The sequence below is a fragment of the Melitaea cinxia genome, chromosome 11 (genome assembly GCF_905220565.1).
Source record: "Melitaea cinxia chromosome 11, ilMelCinx1.1, whole genome shotgun sequence".
In the NCBI taxonomy this organism is placed as follows: Eukaryota; Metazoa; Arthropoda; class Insecta; order Lepidoptera; family Nymphalidae; genus Melitaea; species Melitaea cinxia.
The window spans coordinates 16,497,854-16,511,195 of record NC_059404.1 but is presented as its reverse complement, the minus strand read 5'-3'; the positions used below and the strand labels follow the sequence as shown (position 1 = coordinate 16,511,195).

Below are 13,342 nucleotides of genomic sequence, written 5' to 3'. Positions count from 1 at the left end.
GTTTCTGGCGGCTTTAAGCGGTCCATATGATTTTACGCACAAGTTCCTGCCGCTCCCGCGCCGCCACCATGCTGCCCGCAAGATTCGAGGCAGAGGCCTAAGTCGCCGGAGTTGCATAGTAATGGTTTCAAAATATTTTAGTACGTTTTTCGCAAATTAACGCGGTTGTAACCGTGAGGGACAGTTAGTGTAGGTATATAACTATAATAAATATCTGTCGCATTATAAAAGGACAAAAATAAAATGTCATTATTAATCTTTCACACCTTTATTTACAAAATATCTTCATAATGTCAACACTTTCATAAACACATTATTGCATACACATAAAGAACATTTTAGGACAGGATCTAAACTTGTAGAATAATTTTATTCAAAAATAAAAGAAAAGAAATACGTTAACTATAAGGAGATGAAAGAGTACAGTATTTTTAATATATTCATAAGTATAATATAATTGCACAAATAATTATATCTTAATACTTAGATATAGCAGTATACTGATTTAATATAGTAATTAATTTGTGCTTGTTTATACTTTGTGATATGTACGCCTTTTTGATTATAAATGTATTTGATTCGATTTTAAATTCAATTAAAATTGATACAAAATATTAGTATCAACATACTTCAATGAAAATGAACAAAAAATACAAAAAGTACTAGAGATTTCAGTAGTTATTGATATTCAAAATAACATGATTTGCTGCACAAGTCTCATAAAATCAGCCACAATTCACTCAAAGGAAACTTTTAGCTATCTTTAATTAACATAATTTATGTTATACTTGATTGGTCAAAATTAGCTTAATGGTTACATATGTTATATTCTGACAAAGATACAGGTATAAAATCTAAGAAATTATGTACATTAGAGGAATTTTATTTAAAATTAAAATTAATATAGAAACTCACTATTAACACCTCCATATCCATACTTACAATTTTATAAACTTAGTTTATAATAAATAGAAAATAATCTTTACAAAACTATGATTATGTAATATAGGCTATCGCATGTTAGAAAATGCGTAATAAATTTCTGTTAAATAGGCAAGGTGTTTGACACGGATGATTTAAACATGCTTCCAAAGAATCTCATCCCCGATGATCCACCAGGTATGGAACCAAGCATCATCCACATAAGAGCTAATACTTGGGCAACGGCACAAATAACTGTTAACGGAGTACTCTGCAGATGAAGTGCACAGTATAATGTTGCTATTAGAGAAAGCCCATATAGTGTTGTTGTTAAGGCTCTTTCCTTGCTGAATAGAGACTTCACGTGTGCCCAGGGACCATATAGAAAACTGAAACTGTAAAGTAAGATAAAATTAGCATTAATTAAAAGTTGTTATTTATTTTATCTATAGGATAATAGTTTATTCATCTAATTTGAATTTAATTCTAATCGGGTGTCTGTCTCTCTTCGAGAAGACGAAAGTAGTCTAGAGACTAATAAAACGACGATAAAATAACTACTTTAGACCTAACACCTAAAATTTAAATTTAAATATTTAAATTATATATTAAATTTAGATATTATTGTTTAACATATTATTGAGGCTACAGAACAGTTGATAGCGAGTTCGATTTCTGTGTTAAATATATTTACATTTATTATGTACAGAAACGAAAATACGTCATATCTATAACGACCGGCTTTTACATAAAACACAAACAATAAATGCCTACTAATGCCTAGGAACAGAATACCTTTTGTATTATTTGAAAAATTAAAAAAATTCTTTTCTTGATAATACACATCGTAACTAACAAAGCTATGCTACGTATATTTGCTTCATCATTACAGCCTATACAGTCGACTGTTGGACATAGGCCTCCACAAGTTCGTATATTTGCTTATATACTGTTAAAATCAAATTTCATAATAACTCAAAGTGAATTCAAATAAGTGATAATAAGATAATAATTGAATAAACAGTTAATTACAATACTCATAATTTATTATCAGTAATATTGTTTGCGAGTTGAACGTCCAAATGGCAAATGTATACTGTACTAAGGTTACTGCACTAGAATTATAGTCTAATATATAATAAATAAATATCTACACAATACACACACGGTCATCTGTTTCTAAAGTAAGCAACTTAATGCTTGTGTTACAGGTAACAGCTGACTGGTATAGCTACATTTTTTTTTCGATAATCTTACTTATAAATGATACATATATAAATACACAAACACATATTTATATTACACGCAGACTCGGGGTGGGAATCGAACCCACAACCCTCAGAGCAGAAAGCAGGGTCACTACAAACTGTGCCAACGGGTTAGTCAAATATGAAGCTTATCTATTTATTAAAACTACAGGACAAAGGATAGAACTTCTGCTAGGTTACTTATAGCATGAAATTAATTGTTTGAATCAAATTTTGAATAATCATATAATGTCATTTAAAGCAGCGTACTCGGCATTGCTGCGATAGACATTGCTGAACAAATGCCGGAGTGAAAGGTGTTACAAAAATTTGACAATTTTGTAATTGTAATTAATAGTCTTAGTTTCAATATAATGAAATTATTGTTAATAATTTTATTTGTTATTTTTTATTAGATTCTACAGGTCATTCTTACCTGAAATAAAGATTTATTTATTTAATGCTCTTGCAACATTACAAATATTGCATATATACAAGGTTCGCCAACCATTTGTCTTAATATCAGATTCAGCTGGGTATGAATGGGGCTTCTTTATACAAATTATAAGTATATTTACAGTAAGAATACTAATAAGTAGTACGTAACATTAAACAAAATCACTAATACTAGTTTTTATGTAATGTTTTTTTACTTACCTGAGTATGAAGAAAAAGCTACCCAATGTGAACAATAGTGCAAACTTTCTGGCTTTCAATAAAAGTAGAGGTATATAAAAGAATGACAATATAAAGCAGAGGGTTCCCAAGAATAAACATATACCGAAACCAAGGAAACGTTGCGTCCGACTCTGAAACATTAAACATTAATGATAAAGTAATTGTTGTTACTGCTTGATACTTATTTAGTAATAACAATGATGTTTTACTTACTAGTGTAAAATACTCCTTTTGTACGTTTTCAAACCAAGTTCCGGTCGAGCTGGTGCTAGTGGGAGTTTCGTCATTATTTCGTGAGAAGAAACTAGGAGTAGAGAATGGCAAACTAATTTTATAACTTCGACGACTTTCGTTCTGAAGTAAATACTCGTCCAAATCCGATTTTAAGTTTGCCATTGCGAAATTAAGGAACTTAAACGCGTTTGATCCACAGTTTCTTTATATGAAAGTATAAAAACTATTAACCCAGTTGTAATTATTCGTCATAACAACTGAACAAAGTTTCGCTTTCGTCTTTATTCCGTGAGTGTCAGATAGATAGCTATCAGACTGACAGCATATACCCTGTATTTGTATTATTTGACAGCTGACATTATGCACGACAAGTAAAAAACCGACAAAAATTTTGAATTACCGATTAGAAATATAAAATATCATATTTCTATTTGTTTTAACACATTGTATTAATTATTTAAATGTAAGGAACGTTCCTTACCGTAATCAGTATCGTCGCTGAAATCGTCATGGGCGCGTCTCCGAATGTTGTTGTTGTATCGATCATGCGCACAAGGCGGGCAAACTCCGCGAGTGTCTCGCTCGTCCAAGTCAGTGCTGCTCGCGTCTGAATCAGCGTCGGCTTCGTCTATATGGATCTCTTCGATTTGTCTGTTGTCGAGTTTCTCATTTGATGCCAACTGATTGTAGTCTTTACGTTGTGGCCTTGTTTCTGTAAAACAAAATTTTCTTTGAATATTGGTAAGAACACTCTATCATCTATTAAGTACATTTTGTCTCACCACATTAGATATATTTGGTTTATATAAATTTCTTTGAAATCTGACCTAAATGACCAAAAATTTTGAAAAAAAAAGATTAGCAAAATTTTAATGTTCTGTCATAAGCAATTTATTATTAAGTAATTTTTGTATTTGAAAGGATCTCTCCGCATAATACGATAATTTATTTTAAAAATTACGCATACTCTTAAAATTAAATAAACTCTCTATTTATTTTTGTTGCAATAAAGCCCTTACTAGAAAAAATATGGTACGTATTTATTAGATTAAGTATACATATACACTATGGTATTTATATGTGCTGTGTGGCTATGGCACCAATGAATATAGCCACCTCCTCTCTTCCCGTGGGTGTCTAAGAGGCGACTAAGGGATAACAAGGTTCCACTACCACTTCGGAACTTATGAAGCTAACCGATGGCGGGATAACCATAAAGCCAGCCCTGCGGTCACCAACCCGCCTGCCCAGCGTGGTGACTATGAGCAACACACATGAGTTCACGCATTTTCGGCGCGAACTTGTGGAGGCCTATGTCCAGCAGTGGACTGCAATAGGCTGGAATGATGATGATGATTATTTATTTAAAAAAAATAATAGTTTTTTAAATTTCTACACAAAGAAAAGCAAACGGAATACCTTTAGTTTATTGTTGATTTAGTTCTAAATTTCGAATATTAAAAACAATCCTTTTTTTAATATATATGTATGTATACTTTCTCACACTCGAATGTCGTGTATTCATAACAGTATGGAGTAGCTTGAGAGCCTACGGGGAGTTAGCTAAGGCCCTGTACAATTTACACAGAGACAAGTACACACCAGATATTTCTCTTTTACAAAATGAACGTATTGGTAAGATTGGATCAAATAAATATGTTCGTAGCATAAAGAACGTGAGTCGAAATATCAACATTTAATAAAAATTAAGATGACTTTTTAAATTTTCTCACTTTAACATAATGCAATTTAACATTTAGATCCCAAGGATCAGGTTATGACTAAATTTTAAATAACGTATACCCTGAAATGAATGTTATCATACGTTCTCTGAATTGAAACAGCCAATACACCTCCCACTGCTGAAGTAAACTCTCCAAATGCTAAATCACTACGTATTGCAGGATAGGTTTAAATAATTTCTTTGATTGACCATCTTTTGCATTATTTCTTTAAAAACCATATATTGTTTTATACTTAAAGCTGAAATGACAAAATAGTATTAATTTTACTTATCGTAAATTATATCGTTGCGCATTCCATAGAACATGATTAACCTGAACCAAAAGCATCTGTAAATAATATTTTTGAATTTATGCTTCTTTTGGTGCGTTAGGGAAAAATTATGAGGGTAAACTTTTACGATGCGCGCGCACACCGTCACGAAAAAAATCGACACCCTGAAGATAGCTAGTCAACGAAGAAGAAGTTATAGCAACGTGAAGTTAGCTAGCCAATGAACGCGCGCGCACACCGTCATCTGAAGTTAGCTAGTCAACGAAGAGGAAATTAGCAACGTGGAGTTAACTAGCCATTGAAGTAACACAAATTTTCATAGTAAAAAATGTTCAGTATCGCTGTAATTTTTTTATTGAAAATAAAAGGGATTTTTTTAAACAAAGAAAAACCTGACATTAAATTAGGAAGCTGCGAATTTTTACCTCATGTCCCATTGAATAATTTACTGCCGCTTTGTCCATAAAGATAATTTATGACCGAAGTTTTGATATTTAGTGTACATTTTCGGTTGGAAAAATCTCAAAGTAAATTTCTAAGTTGTAAAAACGAGTCGTTACTTGAATTCACAAAATCTCGAGTTCCATAAAAGCTGAGAACTTCGATAAACAGAACTTAGGAGTCGTCTCGGTCGAGAAATGATCGTGAAAAGTCCAGTAATTAACGTGGATTTCGGAAATTAAAAGGGATTTCGAGCAAAACTTTGAACTCATTGTCTTGTGGCGACCATTTTTGTTCTTTGACTATTTTGGTTGACGAAGTAAAGAAATTAATTTTCTTCAGACAACTGGTGTACTGTAACCTGTGAACTTTGTGCTCATGTTAACACTCGTTTCTTGCTTGTGAATTTATCTTTGTGAGACCATCTACCGTGCCTAATTAGTTGGAATATTTATTCACATATAGTAATCTTAATATATATAAATCTCGTGTCACAATGTTTGTCCTCAATGGACTCCTAAACCACTTAACCGATTATAATGAAATTCGCACACCATGTGCAGTTCGATCCAACTTAAAAGATAGGCTATATTTTATTTTGATATATTATGTTATTATTATATTTCAGAAATAAATAAGGTGATACGAAGTTCGCCAGGTCAGCTAGTTATTCATATATATTAATAGGGGTATAAAAATGTACCCTACATAAGCAAAGACACGGACACAAATATTTTAACATAATATATATATATATATGCTTGTGGTTACCTAGTCATCCAAATTCCGACCATAATTAATTTAAATTATAAGTTTGACATTAAACAAAATAACATATGTGCGTTTGTGTGTCAAATACATGGTGTCTGTAATTTTTTTTTGATTTGATGTATTTTTATTCATAAATAAAAAAATATATATTCTCTACTCCTTCTCTATATAAACTATAAGTGTCTGAAATTTTTTTAATTTAAAATTAAAATTACTCCTTTATCCGCGCAATTTTCGCAAAGAGTGGTACAAAAATTTTTCTTCGCGTATTAATATATATAATATATATAATAAATAATATATTGTTAGTTACCGATAAAATTAATACAAGCCAACATTATCCACAGTGTTGGCAACACAATTACTTGTGGGTAGTAATTGCCTAGTTGTGTAGAAGTAGTAGTCCAAAACTCATCCTACCAGTAACGACACAGGTCAGTAAACAGATATTTATTATTAGGTAGGTAGTCAAACATTAATGAAAAAGTGAGTGTGTTCTAATATTATTAACTAAAGGCTTGCATTAAGCGTTAGACAAAAGTTTGAATGCGTTTGAGGTCACACTTATTATCTAAAATGTATCTTTATTTTCGATATATACTAGAATTATGTTTATTACATATGTTATTCAGTGATATGATTGTAAATGATTACTTAATATGTAAAATTGTGTTGAAAAACTAAATAAGTATGACGATTAAAAGTCACGTATCTATTTTGTTGTATGTTTTAACTGTAAATAAAGATAATTTGAATAATTATTAGTTCATCCGAATTTAAATTAACTCGTTTATTTACCATAATTATGATATCATATTAATTACCTACCATATTATTTGTTTGAAACACAGTTCTGATATAAACCTAATTTTAGCAATTAAAAGGTTAATTTTTTTCCAAATTAATGTGTGATCGTGTTGAATACAATTACACAACGCATTGATATATGGTTTTTGAGACTAGCATGCAGAATAGCACAGACAAATAGACAAAAATTCTGACAATCATTGTTTTGGGTGCTATTTGCGTTGATACAGCAATCCGTTACATTTTTGTATATGTATTGATGTAAAACTGTTTCTATATTTTAGTCAACTTTGACATTAGTGTAATTTACAGTTGATCGATTGGCATTATTTCCTCGCGAGAATTGAGTAATGTATTTCATTTAAATGATTTTATAAAATAATTACGCTAACCTTGTAATATTTATGATTTATATTTCTTTCCGGACAAATATGGTACCTACCTACATTTCATTGTAATAGTAAGAGTAAAAATATGTACAATTTTATTTTTGTGTTACCCACACATTAGGGATTCTAAACATTTTTGAATATCATATCAAAAATGTTAAGAGTAAAAATATTTTTTTAAAAATGTTCATCTATAATTATTATAGACAAGATAAACATTTATTTATATTAAATACTAATGACTGTTTATGTTCCAGATAAAAATGGACAGCTCGCCTAAGATAGCGGTATTAGGAGCCGGAGTAGTGGGTATGACCGTGGCGAAAATATTACTGCAAGATCTCAGACACGCTAATATCACAATTTTAGCTGATAGCTTCAGAGAAGACACAGTCAGTAACATCGCAGCGGGTATCTTCCGACCGGGCACCAGTTTTAAGGGACCTACGAAAGAGATAACAAAGAAATGGATCGATAATTCCTGGAACTACTGGCACGATATATTAAAAACATCCGAGGCTCATAAAGCTGGTATCATGACATTGGGAACCTACATATTCTCGAAGGAAAACTATCACGTTACGAGGAATCATCTAATCGAAGACATAGTGCCTATTTATAGGGCAGTTGACGAAGACGAGCTCAAATTGTGCGGCGAGGGATGGAAATATGGATCGTATTTTTCTACGGTCAAAATTGGATGCGATAAATATCTACCGTGGGTTGAAAAATCGTTTACCGAAAACGGAGGAAAAATTACGAGGGCGAAAATCGATAACTTCGCATCACTAAATTCGAAATTCGATTTAGTTTTCAATTGCACCGGGATGGGCGCGAAAACGTTATGTAACGATTACGATTTAGTGCCGTTACGAGGTCAGGTCGTCAAAGTTACGGTCCCATCATTAAAAACAGCGTTTTATGGAGACTATGACACCTATATTATCCCTGGTATGGATGGTATTGCCACTTTGGGTGGGGTGAGGCAATACGACAGTTATAATCGAGCAGTTTGTAAACATGACGCAGCGGCTATTTTGGAAAGATGTTACGATCTTTTACCATTTTTGAAAGGTGCAGAAATTGTAGCTCACAGAGTCGGATTAAGGCCACACAGGGTTCCTGTAAGAGTTGAGCCGGAGATAATTGGCGGTGCGAAGGTGGTTCATTGTTACGGTCATGGAGGTTACGGTGTTATGTGCGCTCCAGGAACTGCTATGGATGCAGTCAAAATGGGTATTGATATTCTGAAGAGTAGAAGTAAAATATAAGAATAAAGAATTGAAGTGCCATATCTATATTACATACGCTTTATTAATATAATTATAATTTGATAAATAGATAAAAAAAATAAAGAGTTTATAGTATAGTAAAAAGTTTTTTTATATAGCGATTTATGTCCTAATTTCAAAATTGCAAATTGTACATTGATTTTTTTTTTCTCTTTATCGGGGTAGCTGTAATTTGCGTTTTAGATATGCACTTTTTATTTAATAGTAGCCATTGTAGAATATGATAATGAGAGTTTTCTCAATAACTACGAGTATACAAATAAATAAAATTGGTGTGTCTGTTTGTAATATTAAAATAACCGCTTTTTACTAATTGCATATGGATGTACATACACGGTACATGTACCAAAATAACATTTTTTTTAAATTTTTGTCTGTCTGTCAGTTTGTCTGTTTGTTCCGGCTAACTGATGTAATAAGGAGTAACTTAGGCTACTTTTATTTTAGGTATTTTATTTATTTTATATTTCAGCGAAATTAACAATATTTAATTTTAAATTTATCGCGGACGATGTCGCGTGCACAGCTAGTTAACAAATAATTATCCATCAACCCGCATTGGAGCAGCGTGGTTGATTAAGTTCCGATCCTTCTCCTAAATGGGGAAAGAGGTCTATGCCCAGCTGTGGGATATTACAGGCTGAAACGCAATAATTATAGATGTAGATTAATTAAGGATCCTGAAAAAGCATTTAAGGAGTTATTATTTAGTGTGTTACATCTGGGTAGGTAATATTAAGAATTAAGATTTATCTGGGTAGGTGATGAGAATAGGCAAAATGGTAGCGGGACGAAACAAAGAACTGGCAGACGTGAAGTAAGACGGAAGCGATAAAAACTGAACGAAAAATGAAGTTGTGATATAAAGTTGCGGATTTATGAACGCTATTTATGTTGCACTTTAAAAATCTAAACGTGTTGATTGTGTGGTGCATTGCTTTACGAAGGGGTAAGTTATTAAGTTATAGGCTTTATATAGAAATAAGGAAATACAGGTGACCTAAATTATTTGTATCGTCGTAGCTTTTGGAAACGCCCTTTAAAAATAAGGTACTACAAGTCCCTGATCATAGCACCTGAGATAGGTTTTGGCACAGTTCCATATAACCAGGCTTGTCATCTGCTAGTTGAACATAAAAACTCTCCTGGGGCCCTATACAATAATTTCAAGTGAGTCATAAGTCGATTGAAGGCATGCTATAGTTTAAAATGATACCTATTAGAGTAAGATAGTGATTTAATATTAAGATAAGTGCAATAGTGTTAATTCAAAATAAACCATTATAATTGTGTTTGCTCGCAAACGAAAAAAAAACCGACTTCAATTACATCGACAAGTAATACAACGTAGATCGACGAAAAAATAGTCAAGCAACAACAACATTATCAAAACACGCAACAACAACACGTTATCAAACAACGCATTATCAAAGATTACTCAAAAAGTAGTTATCAGATCGCGATGAAATTTAAATGTGACCACAAGATAAACTTCGGCTTTCGATTAAATTAAAAATCATTAAAATCGGTAATATAATAAAAAGTTATTGCGGATTTTCAAGAAGTTCCCTCGATTTCTCTGGGATCCCATCATCAGATCCTGGTTTCCCTATCATGGTACTAAACTAGAAATATCTTCTTTCCAACAAAAAAAGAATTATCAAAATCGGTACACCGAGTAAAAAGTTATTGCGGATTTTCAAGAGTTTCCCTCGATTTCTCTAGGATCCTATCATCAGATCCTGGTTTCCTTATCATGGTACTAAATTTGGGATATCTCCTTTCCAATAAAAAAAGAATTATCAAAATCCGTACATCCAGTAGAAAGTTATGCGGTATAATACAACGTAGGTCGACGAAAAAAGCGTCAAGTAAAAACGCATTATTAGATATAGCTCGAAAAGTAGTTGTTAGATCTCAAATAAATTTAAATGGGACCAATTGGCACACACCACCTTTCGATTTAAAGAAAATTTGTCGAAATCGCTCCACCGAGTCAAAAGTTCTGATGTAACATACATAAAAAAAAAACAGTCGAATTGAGAACCTCCTCCTTTTTTGGAAGTCGGTTAAAAAGGAAACAAAAATATTTTAATTATTGTACAAGACAACCCGTAACATTAGTTTAGGAAAAGTATTTTCCGTGTTAACTTCTTTGGCTTGAGAAATTATATAAATAAATAAATAAGCCTTTATTTCTTTCTCATTTTTTCATACAATTATAATGGCTAAATTTTAGACCAATACTTATAATAATTATTAGTTTTTATAAATTTATTTTTTACAATATTTCTATTTTTTCATGCAATTACAACGGTTAAATCCTAGACCTATATAATTATTATTACTTATAATAAATTTATTTTTTTACAATATTTGTATTTTTTCATGCAATTACAACGGTTAAATCCGAGACCTATATAATTATTATTACTTTTAATAAATTTATTTTTTTACAATATTTGTATTTTTTCATGCAATTACAATGGCTAAATTCTAGACCTATACCAGCGAAATTATACATGTATATCTAATTGTTTTTTTTTATTCTTTTATTTAATTTAAGAGAGCTCAGTATGTCAAAGGTCGTAGTTTCGCAGCCAAGGTCCTAGATTTTGAGAAAACAGGTATCGTCTATTGTTTATAAATGACCACAGCCCCCCCCCCCCCCCCTTATTCCCATTAAGCTTTTAGGTAGATCCGGTCCTGGTAATTTGGCTTGGTATGAGCGTTTGTTATTGTATTGTGTGTGTTTCTTTACCTTTTGGTGAGTAGTACCTTACTGCTAGAGGTTCTGGGGATGGTTGCGGTTAACCGACAAGTCCTGCGCCTGGTGTCAACATCAGGCAGACGGTACGCTTGCTTAACTCTTTTATGGTATAAAAAAGTAAACTAGACCGCCGGCCATGTTCAAATTGACCAGTTGATTTAAGGCATTGAAACAGGCATACTAATAAATTAAAGGTGCATTCTAATTTGTTAATGAACGTGGCAAGCTGAGTGACAAAGAAGAGTTACTATTTTCTTAATGTGAATAGACTACAGATGTCAATATAGTTCAGCACTTAACAAATTGGTTCTCATATCGCTTCTATCACTAGGGAACTGTCCTAGATACGAATATTTAATATCTGTGAAATACACCAACATGTAGTCATATGTGACATAACCATTGTTTTAAGATTTTTTTTTAAATATTCTTTGAGATGTTTTAAATATATTATTAAGTATATATAAAATAAAATGAAAATCTTAAGTCAACAATTATGAATAGATGAAAAATAGCTTTATTTTCCATTTCAATTTTACAAAAATACCATTTTATTTAAAAATTCCGATTTTATGCCTAGGAGTATTTGATTTCGGCTCCCAGTAGAATGTAAATCGTGTGTCGAAGGTCCGGAAAAGTCGACACAATACGTTCACTAACGTTCCTAACCGGCAAACTGCGGTATGACCTTAGAAATAACATTTCTCATGTGTAGAAATTAAACCCATCACCATAGTAAGTAAGAATATAGCCACCCCCTCTCTTCCCGTGGGTGTCGTAAGAGACGACTAAGGGATACACAGTTCAGTATAAGGGAAACACAGTTCCACTACTGGCGGGATAACCATCCAACTGCTGATTTTGAAGTACACAGGCAGAAGACGGGCAGCAGTGTCTTCGGTGCGACAAAGCCAGCCCTGCGGTCACCAAACCGCCTGCCCAGCGTAATGACTATTTTTTTTTATATCACTAGGTCGGCAAACAAGCGTACAGCTCACCTGATGGTAAGAGATTACCGTAGCTTATAGACGCCTGCAACACCAGAAGTATCGAAAACGCGTTGCCGACCAAATCCCCAATCCCACCCAGGAGCTCTGGTCACCTTACTCACCAACAGGAACACAATACTGCTTGAAAACAGTATTATTTAGCTGTGATCTTCTGTAAGGTCGAGGTACTACCCCAGTCGGGCTGCTCCGTATTTTGAGCAGGAAATTCCTGCTGTGCCCTACCTCAGTTGACTATGGGCAACACACATGACTTCACGCCATTTTTGACGCGAACTTGTGTAGGCCTATGTCCAGCAATGGACTGTGATAGGCTGAAATGATGATGATGATGAACGTAGTACAACAGTCAGTTATTTTGCAACGAATTTTTGAATACACGTATGAAGAACTTTTTGCGTCTTGCAATTTCGCTCACGTAATTTACGATGAGCATTTTGGGATAAAAAATACCCTATGTTATGGATATCGACGTACCATGTTCCATTACACTAGTTTTACATCAAATATTAACAAACATACATCTACCCTCATAAATTTTCAATCTTTATATAGCAACTCACGTTTGTACAACATATGTTACAACAAGCGTAGGCGTTTAACCCCAGCTTAAAGGATAGTGAGCCTTAAGGCTTTGAGGCAACAGAGACAAGTGTTATTACTCAACATTGAATACACATTTTCAATAACAATAATAATAATAATGCTTTATTCATAAAAATTAAGTTAAGTGCATAAAAATAGCTTTGCATAATGCTTTAAAATTGTG

General features: G+C 32.7%; 2 protein-coding genes across 2 annotated transcripts; one reads left to right on the top strand and one right to left on the bottom strand.

The window, feature by feature from the left end:
* Positions 1 to 252: 252 nt before the first annotated feature.
* LOC123657919 (protein transport protein sft2) lies at positions 253 to 3,379 on the bottom strand. The gene is made up of 3 exons (XM_045593407.1): positions 3,060 to 3,379; positions 2,826 to 2,977; positions 253 to 1,316 (listed from the first exon to the last, which is right to left on the bottom strand). The coding sequence occupies exons 1-3, from the start codon at positions 3,240 to 3,242 to the stop codon at positions 1,046 to 1,048; spliced, it is 606 nt and encodes a 201-aa protein (XP_045449363.1). The 5' UTR covers positions 3,243 to 3,379; the 3' UTR covers positions 253 to 1,045.
* Positions 3,380 to 6,681: 3,302 nt separating this feature from the next.
* Positions 6,682 to 8,880, top strand: LOC123657918 (D-aspartate oxidase). Its single transcript, XM_045593406.1, has 2 exons — positions 6,682 to 6,742; positions 7,762 to 8,880. The coding sequence occupies exon 2, from the start codon at positions 7,768 to 7,770 to the stop codon at positions 8,773 to 8,775; it is 1,008 nt and encodes a 335-aa protein (XP_045449362.1). The 5' UTR covers positions 6,682 to 6,742; positions 7,762 to 7,767; the 3' UTR covers positions 8,776 to 8,880.
* Positions 8,881 to 13,342: the final 4,462 nt, after the last annotated feature.

Bases quoted from the DNA above. Each gene is read 5' to 3' on its own strand.
- LOC123657918 (XM_045593406.1), top strand. From the start codon at position 7,768: ATGGACAGCTCGCCTAAGATAGCGGTATTAGGAGCCGGAGTAGTGGGT.
- LOC123657919 (XM_045593407.1), bottom strand. From the start codon at position 3,242: ATGGCAAACTTAAAATCGGATTTGGACGAGTATTTACTTCAGAACGAA. The intron at 2,978-3,059 runs GTAAGTAAAACA...TTAATGTTTCAG, and splicing joins AAAAGGAGTATTTTACACTA to AGTCGGACGCAACGTTTCCT. The intron at 1,317-2,825 runs GTAAGTAAAAAA...CTTACTTTACAG, and splicing joins AGCTTTTTCTTCATACTCAG to TTTCAGTTTTCTATATGGTC.